Source organism: Canis lupus, chromosome 15, assembly GCF_003254725.2.
Source record: "Canis lupus dingo isolate Sandy chromosome 15, ASM325472v2, whole genome shotgun sequence".
Taxonomy (NCBI): domain Eukaryota; kingdom Metazoa; phylum Chordata; class Mammalia; order Carnivora; family Canidae; genus Canis; species Canis lupus.
In genome coordinates, this window is record NC_064257.1 from 9,316,848 (window position 1) to 9,333,368 (window position 16,521).

Sequence of the window (16,521 nt, forward strand, 5' to 3'; positions counted from 1 at the left end):
TGTGACACGGCTCTGGAGCTCACAGTTCCGGCAGCAGCTTCCTGAGCCCCGCTTGTAGCTATGGTGTTATATTCCAGCAGAACAGTGGCTTCCTTAATCCCAGAAGGTACCTAAAGTGGTTTGATCCTGGAACCAGAGCCTGAGAGAGTAGATTCCGAATTCTCCACCTTCCCTATTGATATAAAACTTCCATGTCCTGTTTCAGGACAATCTGTGATATTGTCTGAGAGTCATTCCTTGAGGCTCAGCACAGTATCTTTTTCCTATAGCCCTTCCACTGATTTTTTAGAACCTAATTTTCTGTATTAAATGCTTTTCTGATTAAAATAGTTAGAATGGCTCCTATTAACCACAACAGAACCATACTGGCTGTAGTGGTAAACTTTCCTAATTAAGATATCATATATATAGATGTGACTCCAAGGTCATCACTTTGAGGTTCTAGATTTGTGACTGGATGTAGTAAATGAAGAGATTTGGGTTGCATCACCTTTAGTGAGGTGGGTAATTGCACTTTGAGTAGCATTACATTAATTGGGATTTTTCTGAAGTGTAGATATGGGGCAGGGGGAAGGCTATGTAGGGCAAATTAGTGGATTTTATGGACATTTAGAATTCTTTTTCGCCATTGCATTAAAATTCATTCTTAGACTTAAGAAATCCTTCACCTTATACATTTTGAAAAGAAGGCAAAACCCCCTTTCCATTTTAGAAGTTGGAAATACCAGATAAGTGCTTTCCCAGCCTCCTCTTCTGCTAGGTTAAAGGCTCATGACCTAGGTTCAGCCAGTCAGATAGGCCTTCTGCAGTTTTCTGCAGCAGAATTTTGACTGAATTCTTGGGGGAATGGTGGTTGTAGTGCCCATGTGCAATGTTGGAAACTGGTAGTGTTGGCTGTACAAGCTTATAGCTTAGTGGCAACAGTAGTAGTCATGTCTTCCCCAGCGTATCTGTAACGTGTACTCCCAAACTGGTTCTCCAGCCTCCCTGGGAATTTATGATCTATTCAATGTTATATAATTTTTTCCATGAATAAGCCAGAGTAAGTCACTCACTGTGACTGATATAGTTGTCAATAACCATTGTTCAAAAGGTTATAGCAGCATCTTCAAAAGTATATTTCATGGAAGAGAAAGTCCCTGACTCACTACATTTGGACAGTAATATATCTCTTGGAATGATTCAAAATTCAGAGGAATATATTAGAACCTCTGGGAGGTCTCACAAGAAAGAGATTTGGACCTGTTAGCAGACCAAGTATGATGCTGACACACGGAGGGAGGGGGGCACACTGAGAAAACTGCAGTGAAACATGGCCAGAGCCAGTGGGTTACGTCAGCTTTGAATCCCACTTTGGTTTTGGACTTTGAGATATGCGAGGTGACATTCCCTTATATTTAAAACAGCTCAAGTTCAGCTTCCCACTACTTGCCATGAAAAACGATAAGAACCATCATCTAACATCTTAGCTGTTCATTTATTTGACTTTCTCACCACCAATGACCTCCACTCTCTCAGCAACCCACTCCAAGGGTCTCATCTTGTTATCACTCAAAATCGTTCTACCTTTGAAATCTTGAACTCAGAAATTCTAGTCTTTGACCACAAGCACCTATTTGTCCTTTTGACCTCACCGATCAACATCTCCTATTACACTTTGACCTTATCCAGTTCTTCTGATGTAACTTGCTCAACTTTCCACTGGTGGATCTATAGGCCTGCCCTACATCTGTCCCATCTTCTCCTTCTTTCCCTCTTTTTCAGTGAAGAAGATGGCTCCTACTTATCAGAGACAAATCAATCCTTCCATTGAGCTCTGGAACTATCCCCTCCTTGTACTTAGATTTTTTCCATCTATAAATGTTTCTTTTTCTCTCTTTTGTATCATCCATCTATGGTCCTTTGGATCATTCCTATACACATTTAAACAAGCGCTGGTTTTCTCATTTAAAAACAAACCATCTGGAGTGCCTGGATTGCACAGTTGCTTACACAGTGGACTCTTGGTTTTGGCTCAGGTCATGATCTCATGGTTGAGAGACTGAGCTCCATGTCAGGCCCCACACTCAGTGAGGTGTCTACTTGGAGTTCTCTCCCCTGTCTCCCTTTCTCTCTGCTTGTGCTCTTTCTCTAGTAAATAAGCCTTTAAAAAAATCATATGGAGGTGCCTGACTGACTCAGTCAGTAGAGCATGGAGCTCTTGAGCTTGGGGTCATGAATTCAAGCCCCACTTTGAGGGATAGAGATTACAGTAAAAAAAAATCTTAAAAAAATATATATAGTAAAAATAATCCGTAGATTTTATGTGTCTCTTCAACTTGACCTATGCTGTCAACCTTTCATCATTCTTATTCATTCTTCAACCTTCTACCTTCTCCATTCTGACATATCCCTTTACAACTCCACCTATATGGCTCCTACTAAGGTAATGGAGAAGATATGGGATTGGGAGGTGAGTGAAGGAAATTTAGCTGATAAAATTATTTTTGAAAGTTCTCTTTCTAATTCTGACTTGCATGGGTAATGCTTGATCCAACCTCTAATGCATAGTTGATATCTGTGCCAATAAACACCCTGATATGCTGCTGGTCAAAATACTGTATTTTTGTTCATTGCTTTAAGACTTCCAAAGGATCAGAACTACTGAAAAAAAGAGGAAATGTATCCCAGTGGGCCTAACAGTGAACTTTTCTATAGTGTTCCTTATCAAAGCAAATAGCACCACCCTCCACTGTTCTACATGTCAGAGACATGAGACTATTCTTGACATCTTCTTCTCCCTTACTCCTTAGTCATCAATTACTGTTCATTCTTTCTCCTAAATATTTTTAAAAATCTATTCACTCCTTGTTATAGGCTGATTTATGTCCCCTCTCCATTGATATGCTGACCAATACCTCAAAATGTGACCACATTTGGATGTGGGGTCTTTAAAAAGGTAATTAAATTAAAATGAGGTCATATTGGGTGGGCCCTAATCCAATGATGTCCTCATAGGAAGAGATTAAGGCACAGACACAAGAGGGAAGATCATGTGAAGATACAGGGAGAAGATGGCTATTTACAAGTTAAAAAGAGAGATCTTAAGAAGCCAATCCGATCTCAGACTTCTAGCCTCCAGGACTGTGAGGAAATTAATTTCTGTTATTTAAGCCACCCAGCCTGTAGTAATTGGTTATGGCAAGCCAAGCTAACTAATACATTCTTAGTCTCTATCACCACCAGCAGCAGCATTTGTTGCCTAGATTTTTTGCAGTATCAGATCCGTCAGGGAAGGGCTTTTATCTACTTAACTTGCTGCTATATCCTCAAAGCCTAGGACACAATCTGGTACATAGTAGATATTTAATAAATATTGATGAAACAATTAAATAAATGAATAGCCACTCAAGCAGTGTCCTTGCAGCCATCCTTGTCTCTGTTTCTAACTGTTCTCCACCGAGATTACTCTCTTTATATTAAAACTCAGGTTATATCACTTCCCTGCTTTATTGTCTCTCTTCCATTATTCTTAGGATGAAGTCCAAAATCAATAATATTGTTTAAGTGGACGGTATAATTTGGCCCACAAGTCACTCTTCGTCTTCAGTACATCTTATTCTCTCATTCTATCATGAGTGTTTCAGTCACAATTGTGTTCTTTCCATTTTTCAAAGTTCTTCGTGGCCTTAACACACGCTATTCCCTCACTGGAGTGTCCTTCCCCATATTTTAGCCTACTTCATTCTTCAGAAATCCCACCTAAATGTTATTCTGTAAAACCTTTCCTAATCGTGCCACCAAAATGGCCTTATATTTTCACTGCTTTTCCTTTTGTTTTAAAAAAAGACTATTTATTCACTTATTTGAGAGTGAGAGAGAGAGAGAGAAAGATAGCAAGAGTGAGCAGAAGCAGAGATGAGAGAGAGAAGCAGTCTCCCTGCTGAGCAGGGAGCCCCATGTGGGGCTCAATCCCAGGTCCTGGGATCGTGACCATGACTTACAGCCCAAACTGTAATCAGACCTGTATGCCATAAATGAATAGTTGTGTGAAAGAATGGACAGTGTTAATTAATTTCCTAGGGCTAACTGTTCTACTTTAGCTCTCACATACCAACAGCAAGCCCAAGGTCCAGAAGAAGTACAAATTATCTCTGGGTAAGAAGGATGGAGTAGATGGCAGGATGACTGAGAAGTTTTCTAGATAAAGGAGGGATATTGAGGAAGACACTTAAGGTAGAAGAGGCTGGTTTGTAAAAACACTGAGGTTTAAAGCAGTTTTTGGAAGCTATGCGTCATTCTGTATGTCTAGAGAGCAAGGACCAAAAACCTTAGAAGTGAAAGATAAAGAGAGAAAAGGATCAGATCAAGTTTGCTAAAGAGGTTGAATTTTATTCTTATAGTGCAGCAAACATCACTGATTTTTCCAGTTCTTTATTTAGGTCTGCTTTGTCTCTTACACATCGATACTTAGAAGAGTCATTTAACCCTGCTGAGCTTCAGTTTCCTTTCCTGTTGAATGGCTGTTAAGAGACGTGAGATAGTGTGTGGAGGGTACTTCAGAGGTTCCAGGAATAAACTAGATGCTTATCAAATGTTAGTTCCCTTTGAGGGCACCTGGCTGGCTGAGTCAGTAGAGCATGTGACTCTTGATCTCCAGGTCGTGAGCTCGAGCCCCAAGTTCGGTACACCCAATCTAATTTTTTTTTTAATTAAAAAAATGTTAATTACCTTTCTTTCACCCCTATAGTCAGGTTGATTTCCCCAGATGGCTTTTGGTCTGTCCTGAGAGAGTGAAGTTCCCATTTGGAACACAAGAGGGAGTAAGAGACTGAACCTTTGCAAAGGGTTACAGGGCCCGGGCCTCCCTTAGCAAGCCCTCTGAGAAAGACAAATGGGAGAGGTTCTTCCAAAATCAGAAAGGCAACCAGACTTATTTGAAAGATTCTAAGTAAGTGGTAACTGTTCTTCAGGTTCCTGGATATGTATTTGAAGGGCGAAACTGTTGGCAAGCATGCTGGATTTAGTTAAAAGATCCCTTAAAGTAGCTGGTATTTTTGACTAGCCTATTATATACCACCTATTTTACATACGTTATCATTTTTAATTTAACTCTCTGAAAAAGCCAGTAAAATAATTCTCATCCCCTTTTTACAGATAAGCAACCTGTATGATCAAGACTACACATGACTACAAATGGTGAAAGTTGGATTTGAACCTAGACCTCTCTGATTCCAAAACTTACGTGCTTTTGATTATCCCACGCTGTTTTACCTTAGAAAGCCTTGGGGTTTATTTTCATCCAACTCCCTTATTTAACAGAGATTGTCCAAATAGAGAACTGGTCAGTGGTGAGTGATAACTAATGAGACCAAGAGGGACTTTGTGTCCCGGGTGGACTGAAGACCCCGACCACAGGCCATATCTGTGCCCGTGCTGCTGCTGCCTTATAAACATCCTCCAAGATGTGAGGTTTTCAGTTTGGTCAGTTAGCCATAGCCTCACTCTGGGACGATACTGGCCTATCTGGCCCTTAAGTTCCTCATCTCTAAAATGAGGTGACTCCTTCTCCTCCAACAGGTTTCAACTCAAATGTCACTTTCCTATTTAAATCAACCTATTTAGATCATTCTAACATAATCCCCTCTCCTAGTTACTTTTATTCCATCATCTTGTTGGAATATTTCCTTCAATGTGCTCATCATTAACTGAAGTTATCTTATGTATTTTGTTTACTTATTTGTTTTTCCCTCTGCCCCAGGATTGATAACCTTCCAATGAGTAGGGCTCTGTATGTGTATTTGTTTATTTAAATATTTTATTTTTTTAAAGTAATCTTTACATCTCACATGGGGCTTGAACACACAACCCCAAGATCAAAAGTCACATGCAGCCAGGCACCCTTGTGGTAGGGGATTTTAAACTGGGTTTAGAGAGAGCCCTCTGCTGCTGCCATGTGGAGCTTGGGTTACAGGGGAAATTGGAGGCTATGGTGACAGTAGGACAGTGAGGAGGAGGCTGTGGCCCTGGAATGGAGAGGAACGAATGGAATGGAGAGCGCTCAGGAGGTAGAATGGATTAGCTCCTGCGAAGGCCTGGTGAAGGAAGAGGGACGGGCTGGTGGGAGCACCCGGGCTCTGACTATCCACATCTTGAATGTTTCCCCATGTGTCTCAGATTGCACCGCTGCTGACAGTGGTTTGCCCTGATGATGGGACCGTGTCCTCAATGGGCATGTAACCAATTTCACTTATAAACTTATTATGTTAGTGGAGAGAATGGCCAAGCGCATTATTTATTTTACAAATGAAGAAACTGAAGCACAGAGAAGGAAGGAATGGTTAGTGCATGAAGTGCCATTTGAAATACTCATTATCTAAATCTATTCCCACTCTGGTGGTAGATTGGTGAAACGCAGCAGGTATCTTCCTCCCTTGTGTCCTATCCATACCCCTTTGTGGTGTGTTCTTTCCAATCAGAGGTGAAGTTTATTTCTCCACTCCTTGGAATCTGGGCTGTATTTGTGACTTGACATGGCCTGCAGATAGAGTATATGTGATGTTATGCAATTTCTGAGGCTAAGCCTTAAGGGACTGCATCTTTGCATCTTCTGCATTCTCAGGGGGTAGCCCTGAGGCCTCTGTGGGAGCCGGTCTAGCCTACTGGTGGGTTAGGACTGGAGAAGAACCAGGCTTTCAGCCTCCGGCAGAACCAACTGCCAGACCTATGGGTGAGGCCGTCTTAGACCTCTCGGTCCAAGGGACCGCTCAGAGTGATTTCAGATAAAACAAGCAGACTAACCATTCAGCCATTTACAGAATTGTAAGAAATAATACATTGTTGCTGTTTTTTTTTTTTAAGATTTATTTATTTATTTATGAGAGAGAGAGAGGGAGAGAGGCAGAGACACAGGACGAGGGAGAAGCAGGCTCCATGCAGGGAGCCCGATGTGGGACTCGATCCCGGGTCTCCAGGATCACGCCCTGGGCTGAAGGCAGCGCTAAACTGCTGAGCCCGCTGGCTGCCCGGGATTTACAAGGTCTTAAGATCATCTGGCCCCTGCTTCTTCTCATCCTGTGTTCTGCTACTTCTCTCATTGAGCCCTGTTTCTAGAGCTGCTTCACAGGTTCTGGTGACCTTCTGGCACCTGCTTAAGCTCCCTCATTGCATGAGGCAGCCTCTGAAGGGGTCAGGTGAAAACACTTAACCTGTCAACATGCCTAAGTTCCTAGCTGGTCATGAGGGACTCATACTGGGATGTGGATTTGAACTTTGTAAAGATTTGAACATTCCAAATGATATCCACCCTTATGATACTACTAAATGACTATTCTCATTCAATAAGAAGCATCAATTTTATATTTCATATAAATATCAGGAGCTGGAGAAGGTGATTACTCTGGGAATTAGAAAAGATTTAAGGGAATTTTGTTTGTAGGACTCTTAATCACAATGGTATTCACTGAACAACCACAATTCTGGAGTCTAATAGAAAGAGTTCTAGACTTGGAATCAGACAGACTTGGTATCTGGTTCTGCCATTTACCAGAGATGCACCCTTGGCAAATCACTTAAATTTTCTGAATTCTGTTTCCTCATTTATAAAACAGGAAACATTGTATGATTGTATTGAGGACTAAATGAGATAAAAGATATGAATGAACCCATCATATTTTAAGGTCTTAGTGGTTATAGTTATATATATATATATATATTAAGATTTTATTTATTTATTTGAGAGAGACCATGAGTGGGGGGGTGGCAGAGGCATAAACAGACCTCCTGCTGAGTGGGAAGCCCATGCAGGGCTCAATCCCAGGACCCTGAGACTATGACCTGAGCCAAAGGCAGATGCTTAACTGACTGAGCTACCCAGGCACTCCTTGATAATCGTAGCTATTAATCAATCTGATCCAAGGCAAAAAGTAGAGTTTTGGGAGTAAAATATGTCTTTTTTCTGTTTTTATTTGGGCATTTAGATCTGGAAGTGAAGGCAATTAAATAAAATTGATTTGTTCTATCTGGTGGTAACCTACTAGTCAATAGGGAGATAGCTATTGGGGGACATAACTGATACAGTTCAAGTGTCAGAAGTGGCCTCTCTGTCCCCTTAAGATCTAAATGCATTGGGCTTGAACCTCAATTTTCACATTTTATAATCCTTATAAGTTCCAAGCCTTCCTGGAAATTTTTGTAAATTCTACGAGGGCTGTGTTCTCATAGTCTCTGCCTCTAGTCTTCTTTTTCAACTCAGAAAAACAAAGACCATTGCACAATTTCACTACTCACTCATCCTCAGTACTCCCCTCAGAAAGCATTCCTGAGTTTAATGGCCTTTACTAAAGTCTCAAGAGTGGCAGAAGGTGGTCACATCATACATAGGACAATGTATCCCATTATGCATTCTAGAGCTTAAACACTCTTGTGTCCACCTGCTATGGAACAGTTTCTTCTGACCTTTTACCCATGTAGCCCAACCCTTACACTAATTTTCCTACTCATCTTTTTTCTTTCCCCTTCCAAGTTCTCTTTATTGCCTTTCCCTCCTATTTTGCCAAGTGAATTCTAAATCCTCCTCCCTTTCCTAGCCAAAACAATATAGTGTTCCTCCTCCTCCCACCCTCACATAGCCACATTCTTCAAGGCCCTGAGTAGGACAAAGGACCTTCTATACATTAGGGTCTATCCTTCTTGGAAGGCAGTTGTGGCTAAAAGTAGCATTTTTTTTAAAAATAATAACCACAATGTTCCCCATTTATTGAATGTTTACTATGTGCCTGACTCTCTATCAAGTGCGTTCCAGTAGCTATCTCATTTTCTTATTTGGTCTTTACAATGACCCTGGGAGGGAGGTAGCTCTCATTACTGTTATTTCTACAAATGAGTATAAGGTATGTGGATGTCAGAAAAAGTATGTAATTTGCATAAGATCACAGAGTGAGGAGGTGGTGGAACAAGGGTTGGAAACCCGATCTTGCTGGCTCCAAGTCTGTGCTCCTTCCATTTTACAATGTGGCCTTCCAGGGGAAGGAGAAAGAGAAAGTAATCAGAAGATCCAAGGCTACATAAACATGACACCATCTGTTCTTATATTGCTTCACAACTTTAAAAGGATAATTTTGTATCTTATCTCATTATTCCTGCAAAGAAGGAATAGTCATTATCATCTCACCTATCTTGATAGGAGTAAACTAGGGTCTTGTAGGAGATGGGGAGTGAGGGAGCAGGTGGTATAGGATATTTGATCTTGAGATCACAGAGGCACTTGTTTGGGGCCAGTAAGACATTCCAGTGTGACTGTGGGAGCCAGGGAGCAAAGTGATGTGAAGAGGAGACCAAGGACTAAGGGATCAGGAAGCCACGTGGCTAGTGAAGCCAGGCTGGCAGGACAGGGACTAGTGAGGATAACCACAAGCCCGGGGCTGAAATCTTCAAGGCATAAGGAGTAACTGGGGGTCAGTGATGTTTGTGATGATGAGGAGTAGAAGGTGGGATGGCTGAAGAGCAAAGGAGAAGGGATTTTTGTACAAGGGTAGAAGCGGCAACGCTGACTCCACCTCCCAGTTTTATGGTTTGTGGGGAGTGGGAAAATGAGAAGCCTTCTCGCAGAGGGCTACAAGAGGAGTCTTGGAAGAGGGTCAAGTTTCAAAAAAGGCAAAGAAGTAACCTGAAAACTCTCTGAAGAAGCAGAGGATGTAGAAGAGTTTATTGACAAGGGAATGGGGGTTCTAGAGGTGGAAAGTTCTGCCAGAGAGGTGGGCAGTGGGAAGGTGAATGGGTGGGAGGAGGATGGAGAAGCTCAGAAATGTATAAGGATAAGTTGGAGAGAGAAGTTAGACAACCAGAGAGACTATGAATTGGGCAGTTCCCCAGGTTGGAGAGACAAATTGCAGATAGGGTCATAATGGCACTTGGAGGAAAAATGGTTTTGGTAGCTGACTCAGACCTCTAAGATTTGGAATGGAGGAAGAGTGGGGGGGCGGGGGGGGGGGAGGACCATGATTCTAAGCCAACCTGGCAGCTATATCTGTGACCCTGGGAAGACTTAAAGTGAAGTCCAAGCCAGGATGGGAGGTCGAATTCCCTCCTCTACCTGCCTCCTCTGACAGAACTGGGACTTCCTAATGACTAGGCAATAACATTTTCTCACTCCAAGCTACTGTTAATAAAGGGGAACCATTGAAAGGGTTTGTTTTGTTTTAATAAGGTTGATGGTAACATGGTGGTATTTAGAACAATCGCTCAGGCTGCTGGTGTAGAGAATGAGTTGGAGAGTGCAAGTGTGGAGGTCCGTAGAAGGCTGTTACAGCAGTGCAGGTAACGAGAGATGAGGCCTGAACCAGAGTGAGAGCCGTGGACGTAGAGAGGAAGGTCAGGGTGGGATATTTAAGGAGATATTATTACGGGATCGATGGGATGCGGGACGTAAAGGAGTGCTTAAGGTAGAGGACAATGCCCAGGTTTCTGACCTCATTTCTTCTCGTAGTCAGCGGTCCAGTTCGGCCTTTCTCCCTGGGCTTTTGTGAGCATCAAGCGACATGACAGGAGAGCGCCTGGGCAATGGCAAAGCCAGGTCCCCGTCATCATCTACATTATTATCAAAGCTCTCTGATCACCGTCGTAAGTTCAGTCTGCGGGATGAGACGTGACAAATCACAGTAGTGGCCCAGATATCGGCGAACTCGGGGTGGGGGGCGGGGGCCCAAGGTACCACGGATTTCCTACACCTGGCGGCAGCTCGAGCCTGGGGCGGGGCGGGACGGACGCGGGCTCCGCCCCCATCGGGCGGCCGTGGGCGGGGCCTGGGCGGCCGTGGGCGGGGCCTGGGCGGCCGTGGGCGGGGCCTCCGCGCAGTCGCCGGCGCCTCAGCCCCAAGTAGCCGCCGTGGGCGCCCGCCCCGCCCGGTCCGCGAGCCCCGCTGCGCCCCCGGCCGCCCGGTCTGCGGTCCCGCTGCTTTGCCGGCGGCCAGCCGCTCGTCCCGCGCCCGGAGTCCCAGGTAAGGGGCGCGGCCCGGGTTCCCCTCGCGGAGGGAATCGGGGCGCGGGCGGCGGCGAGCGGGGCCAGGGGCGCGGGCGGCGGGAGGGACCCAGAGGAGCAGGGCGGCGGGAGGCCTGCGGAGGGGGCACCGCGGCCGGGGCGAGGCGCGGGCCCGGGGAGGGGCGCCGAGGGCTGCTCCGAGGGCAGGGGCGGCGGGAGGTGGGGGAGCGCGAGCGGCCGCTGGGGGACTCGGGGCGTTGCGGGCGGGGACACGTAGGGACGGACTGAGCCAGACGGTGCGGGACGGGGGTGCGGGCCGCGAGGGGAGGGGCGCTGGGCAGCGCTGGGTGCTGCTCGGGGACCGAGGAGCAGGGCGACGGGCTGTGAGCCGGGAGCTGGGAGCGGAAGGGACGCGGAGCCCGAGGCCGGCGGGCGGGATGGCCGTGGGGGGCCCGGGGGCGCGGCTCGGGGCGGGGAGCGGGGGCCCGGCTGGGTCTACCCAGACTGCGGAGGGAGGGGCGGGGCGCGGGGGACAGGGCGGTGGCCTGGGGCCCGGGCTGCGGGCGCCTGGGGGCTGGCAGCGGGGAGCGGGCGGGGAGCAAGCGGGATCGGGCGTGGGGCGGGCGGGAAGCTGGCGGGATCCGGCGGGGAGCGGGCGGAGATCGGGCGGGGAGCGGGCGGGATAGGGCAGGGATCCGGCGGAGAGCTAGCGGGATCAGGCGGGGATCGGGCGGGGAGCTAGCGGGATCCGGCGGAGATCGGGCGGGGATCGGCGGGATCGGGCAGGGATCCGGCGGAGAGCTAGCGGGATCGGGCGGGGATCGGGCGGGGAGCTAGCGGGATCCGGCGGGGATCGGGCGGGGAGCGGGCGGGAGCGGGCGGGACCGGGTGGTGGGGAGCGGAGGAACCGTCGGGAGCTTGGAGACCGCGCAGTGGGTGTGCTTGCTGGGTTGGGCTGGAGGAAGCCAGGTGTGGGTTGTGTGAAGGTGGAAACATAATGGGGCCCATAGTGAAGTCCATGGGCACCCGGGTGCTAAACGTGTCCTAGCCACTCAGAAGGCCGGGGCGGGGGTGCAGGCACTGAACTCTGTTCCACTGCCACCTGGGATCACAGACAAGGAGAGAATTTTGGACAGAAAAATTCATCCACTGGCCGCCTCTGTTCTAGAATCCAAATGTGGCAAGGACTTTAGGGAGGGCAAGGAGGCAGCCTCTGGAAGCTGCTAAAGGTGTGGAGCGGAATGCAAGAGAGGCAAGGCCTTCCATCTCAACTTCCTGGAATTCAGATGGAAAGGGGTTAGGGACAATAAAAGGAATATGTGTTCACATGTGGGTGCCCACCTGTTCTGTGCATATTAAGAGAGAAAGACCCTGGAATTCCATGAAAAGCCCCGGCTCTCATAGTGGGAAGCCTTGATAGTGTGTTAGCCAGAGAAGACATTTTGCCAGAAGAAGATGGATGGGTAAGGGAAGGCTTTCTGGTCATGAAGGATTGGCCAGCAGTGGAGCACAGTGTGTTCCTATCAGAGGAAACACTCTGGGAAAAGGCAAAACTCTAAAATGATCTCCAGTTCAATAAGTAAATCGCTAGTTTCTTAAGGAATATGATGTGAAGAGAGATACCAATAACCTATAGAGGATGCTTTAAAAGATTTCCCCCCTGAGCTTGGAACTCCTTACAGTTCCTCCCCATCTCCCCAGAGTACAGCACAGGGTGTGATGCACAGGAGGTACTCCGTGAATGTTGATTCATTCAGGAACAAATGACCTGTTCATCCCCCATCCCTGAATTATTGTAAGGATGAAATATGATAACATGGGTGAAAAGAGCCTCATAAACTATAAAGCAGTGTACAAAAGAGAGAGGCCACTGGTATTATGCAGGCATGCCTACATTCTGTGTGAGATGGAATACACTGAAAGCACTGAGCATGCCTGGCAGTTAGTAGGTGGGCAATAAGTGGTAGCTAATATGATACGGTTTCTGTGGCTCTAAGAGACTGGAGGAAACTGTGAGGAGGTGGGCTGCACTGGCCTGGTGGTGCTGGCCTGCGGAATGTCCAAAGAAAGGTTGAATTAGAAAAGTTAGTCGAGTATAGCTTTATGGAGGAGTTTATAATATGATAAGGTCCACATTTGCCCAACTCCTCTTCCTATCCTAAATAAATGTTCCCAGTGAGAAGATGGAGTACATTTATTGAGCACCTGCTGTATATCGTGTATTATCTAGATGCTTTACCAACATTGACTAATTTCCCCAACAATGCTTGTTTTACAAATAGGAAACTGTGTCTTAGTCATGTAAAATTTCTTACCAAGGTCTCACAGCTAATAAATGACAGACCTGGAAGCTGAATCTAGTTTGTGTGATTTGGAACCCCAAGCTATTTCCACTACCCAGGATGACTTGGTAGAAGAAAACATGAAGCAGACAGACAAAAAAATTGTTAAGAGATTTATAAAGCACTCTCCCATATACTGGGAGAGTATAATTCTTACAGCACTCTTCTAGGAAGTCTTTTATTAACTCATTGTATAGATGAGGAAACTGATCAGCCTAAGGTTTCACAACTGCCGAGAGAGAGCTGGGCCCAGCCCAGGTCTCAGACTCAATCTTGTGCTCTGTCCATCAAAAGAGAAGTTCATTCATTCACTTGTTTACTAAATGTAAAGCGTTGATCTCTTACTAGAGAGTAGGGCTCTCTCCTCTTTTTCCTCTCTGGAGTTAGCTTCTTCCTTAGGTGCTTGTTTCTGCTGCCTATCAGACTGGAAGCCTTATTTGTCTTTGGAGGGGCCATTTCCTTCTTTGCCCCAGCTTGGGACCAGAGATGACTTCCCAAATAGTCCCTGGGCCTTCATCTTTATTGCTTGTCATGGAGACAGTGAGCTCCGCCTGCTCTATCATTTCTGTGACTGCCACAAAAGACAGGGAAGATGGGATTGATGCTTATCGTATAAATACATTCTGCACTCATATCTGCCTCAGGCGGCTGCCTGCTGGGCTGCTTTTGGCCTCTCTTCCAAATGTCTGTAGCCCCTGCCACCTTCCTTTCAGGATTTTCAGATTCCCTTGGAGGCTTCCATCTGAATGTACCTTTCAACCCAACCTCTCTGCCCTCCGGCCCCTCCCTATTCTCACACCACCTACTGGGAAAGCTATGCTGTGTGCCCATAAACAGATGTTGACAGTATGGTAGCAAGTGCTAGGAAAGAGCTGCTCAGGTTGCTAGATATGCTTCTTTACTCACCCTAAAAATGTGAATTTTTAAATTTCCCTGAGCCTAATCCAATCTGGGAGTCATTAAATAACAAGGTCTAGTCATAATACTCCAACTGATTTGCTGTATAACCTTGGACAAATCACTTGTCTTTATGGAGCCTCATTTTTTTTAACCTGGGAAATGAAGGGAAGTGGATCAGATTAGGAACTGAATGAAACTAATTTTTAGGGGTTCCTAGGTGGCTCAGTTGTGTAGGTGTCTGCCTACAACTTGGGTCATGATCCCAGGGTCCTGGGATCGAGCCCCACATTGGGCTTCCTGTTTGGAGGGGAGCCTGCTTCTCCCTCTCCTTCTGCTGCTCCCCCTGCTTGTGTTCTCTTTCCCTCTCTGTCAAATAAATAAATAAAATATCAAAAAGAAAGAAAAAGAAAAAAAGAAAAAGGAAGAAAGAAAACAAACTAGTTTCTACTCTTGCCTCGCTTCCATACCTCATAAAAGCAGGCACTTTTCCTGCTGATTCTCCAGGAGGCCACATGTGTTTTTCTCAACATGATGTATGAAGCACATTTATATGTATTCTCTTATTTTAAATTCATAGCAGCTTTCTGCTATGCTTTCTTTCATATCGTATCATAGATGAGAACATTGAGGTTCAGAGTTTAAGTGACTTGCCCCAAGTTCATACATTGAATTATGGGAAAACTGGGAGCCAGGCTTTTTGTTATGATAAAGCTGCCACTCCTAAATCCCTTCTTTTTAAAAAAAAATTTTTTTTATTATTATTATTTTTTTAGATTTTATTTATTTATTCATGAGAGACACACACACACACAGAGGTAGAGACACAGGCAGAGGGAGAAGCAGGCTCCACGCAGGGAGCCCAACGTGGGACTCGATCCTGGGTGTCCAGGATCAGGCCCTGGGCTGAAGGCAGCGCTAAACTGCTGAGCCACCCGGGCTGCCCCCAAATCCCTTCTTATTCCAAAAATCTAAGAGTGTAAACAGTTGCATCAGAAAAAATGAAGACCAATAATATGACATTTACATCAATAGTCTGGCACATGGCAAATGCTCAATAAATGTTTATCGAAAGGAGTAACATGCCCTAAAAATTTGCTATGGGTCCAGTGTTGATAGAGTGTAAGGATGGACAAAACCCAGATGAATCCAGAAGAGGAGGCAGGTGGCTAATTGTAAAGCTCCAGTAACGTAGTCCAGATTAGGGAGAGAACAGTTGAACAAGAGTTGACTGCAGAAGTGACTTAAAGGGGCCAGTGAAATAATATTTATTGAGTACTTCTCATGGGCCAAGAAACCATGCTAGATTAATTACATATGATAACTTCTCATTCTATTTGTTCCATGACTCTGTGAAGTAGGTGGTATTTTCTATATTTTAAAGTAAAAATGCTGTGACTTAGAGAGGTGATACGACTTGCCCAAAAATTCAGCTGAAGAACAGAGCAGGGATTTTGAACTTCCCTATAACGATACATGGTACTAGGTCTAGTCTCTTCTGTTGGCTGTCAAGCTTGAGCAAATCCTTAATTTCTGGTCCTCAGTTTCTATCTTGATTAAATGGGAATAATAATGTCTGTCCATCTAATTTTGCCTCCCAGGCTTAGAGGATAAAATGAGATAGAGGACCTGAAATGAGGTAAGGATCAAATCTGTGTTTCAGGCATGGTATTCTTTGACCAGCAGTTCCATTTCTAGAGTTTGTTTTTAAGGAAATAAATAAGAAACTGAGCAAATATTTATCTAAAGACATGAACCACTCTGATTTAATTTATAATAATTAAAAATAGAAAAATAAAGGTGCAATATTAGAAATTGGTCCTATGACATATCCATAGGATGGAATACAATGTAGTCAATTGAAATGATGTTTATGAAGTGCTGTACAAGTCTCAGAAAAATATTTGTGATATAATGTTAAGTGGAAAGGAGCAGGATACACAACTAATGGAAAGTATGATCTCAGCTACTAAAATATACATAGAAGATACAGACAAGGATATATGGTAAGCTATCATTTATATATAGATAAAAAGTATAAACAGATCTCTATGTTCATATATGCAAAGACTAACCCTGAAGGATGCATAAATTGGTAACATGTTTGCTTCTGGGGAGGGGAGAGGCTGGGATCAGGGGTAGAAGCTCAACTAACTTCACTATAAACCTTAGGTTACATATTACTTATTGTTTATGGTAAAAATTAAGAAAATAATGCCAACTACAGATGGTGCTATGATCATGTTTGCAAATAGTAGAAATTAGAATTTTTTTCAATGTATGTGTTACTTTTTAAATGAAAAAATAATAAAATATAATTTAAAAA

The 16,521-nt window shown here is 44.9% G+C and overlaps 1 protein-coding gene and 1 long non-coding RNA gene across 7 annotated transcripts in view; one reads left to right on the plus strand and one right to left on the minus strand.

Moving 5' to 3' along the window:
- The window catches only part of RAB3B (RAB3B, member RAS oncogene family), an 82,660-nt gene continuing 66,139 nt past the window's right edge, over window positions 1-16,521 (plus strand). For 2 of the 6 annotated variants that reach the window (XR_004805134.2, XM_049094293.1), the window contains exon 1: window positions 10,456-10,599. Coding sequence is in view for 3 of the 6 variants with exons in the window: in XM_049094293.1 (XP_048950250.1) it covers window positions 10,540-10,599 (60 nt within the window). In the remaining 3 variants the exon portion in view is untranslated. Of the gene's footprint in view, window positions 107-5,155; window positions 5,179-10,454; window positions 10,600-10,824; window positions 10,976-16,521 lie in introns of those variants that run through there. The other 4 variants (XM_035699077.2, XM_049094294.1, XM_025420081.3 and 1 more) reach the window with 4 other exon arrangements.
- Window positions 10,159-10,769, minus strand: LOC125752549 (uncharacterized). The gene is made up of 2 exons (XR_007402362.1): window positions 10,449-10,769; window positions 10,159-10,313 (listed from the first exon to the last, which is right to left on the minus strand). It is a non-coding gene; the product is annotated as an uncharacterized LOC125752549 (long non-coding RNA).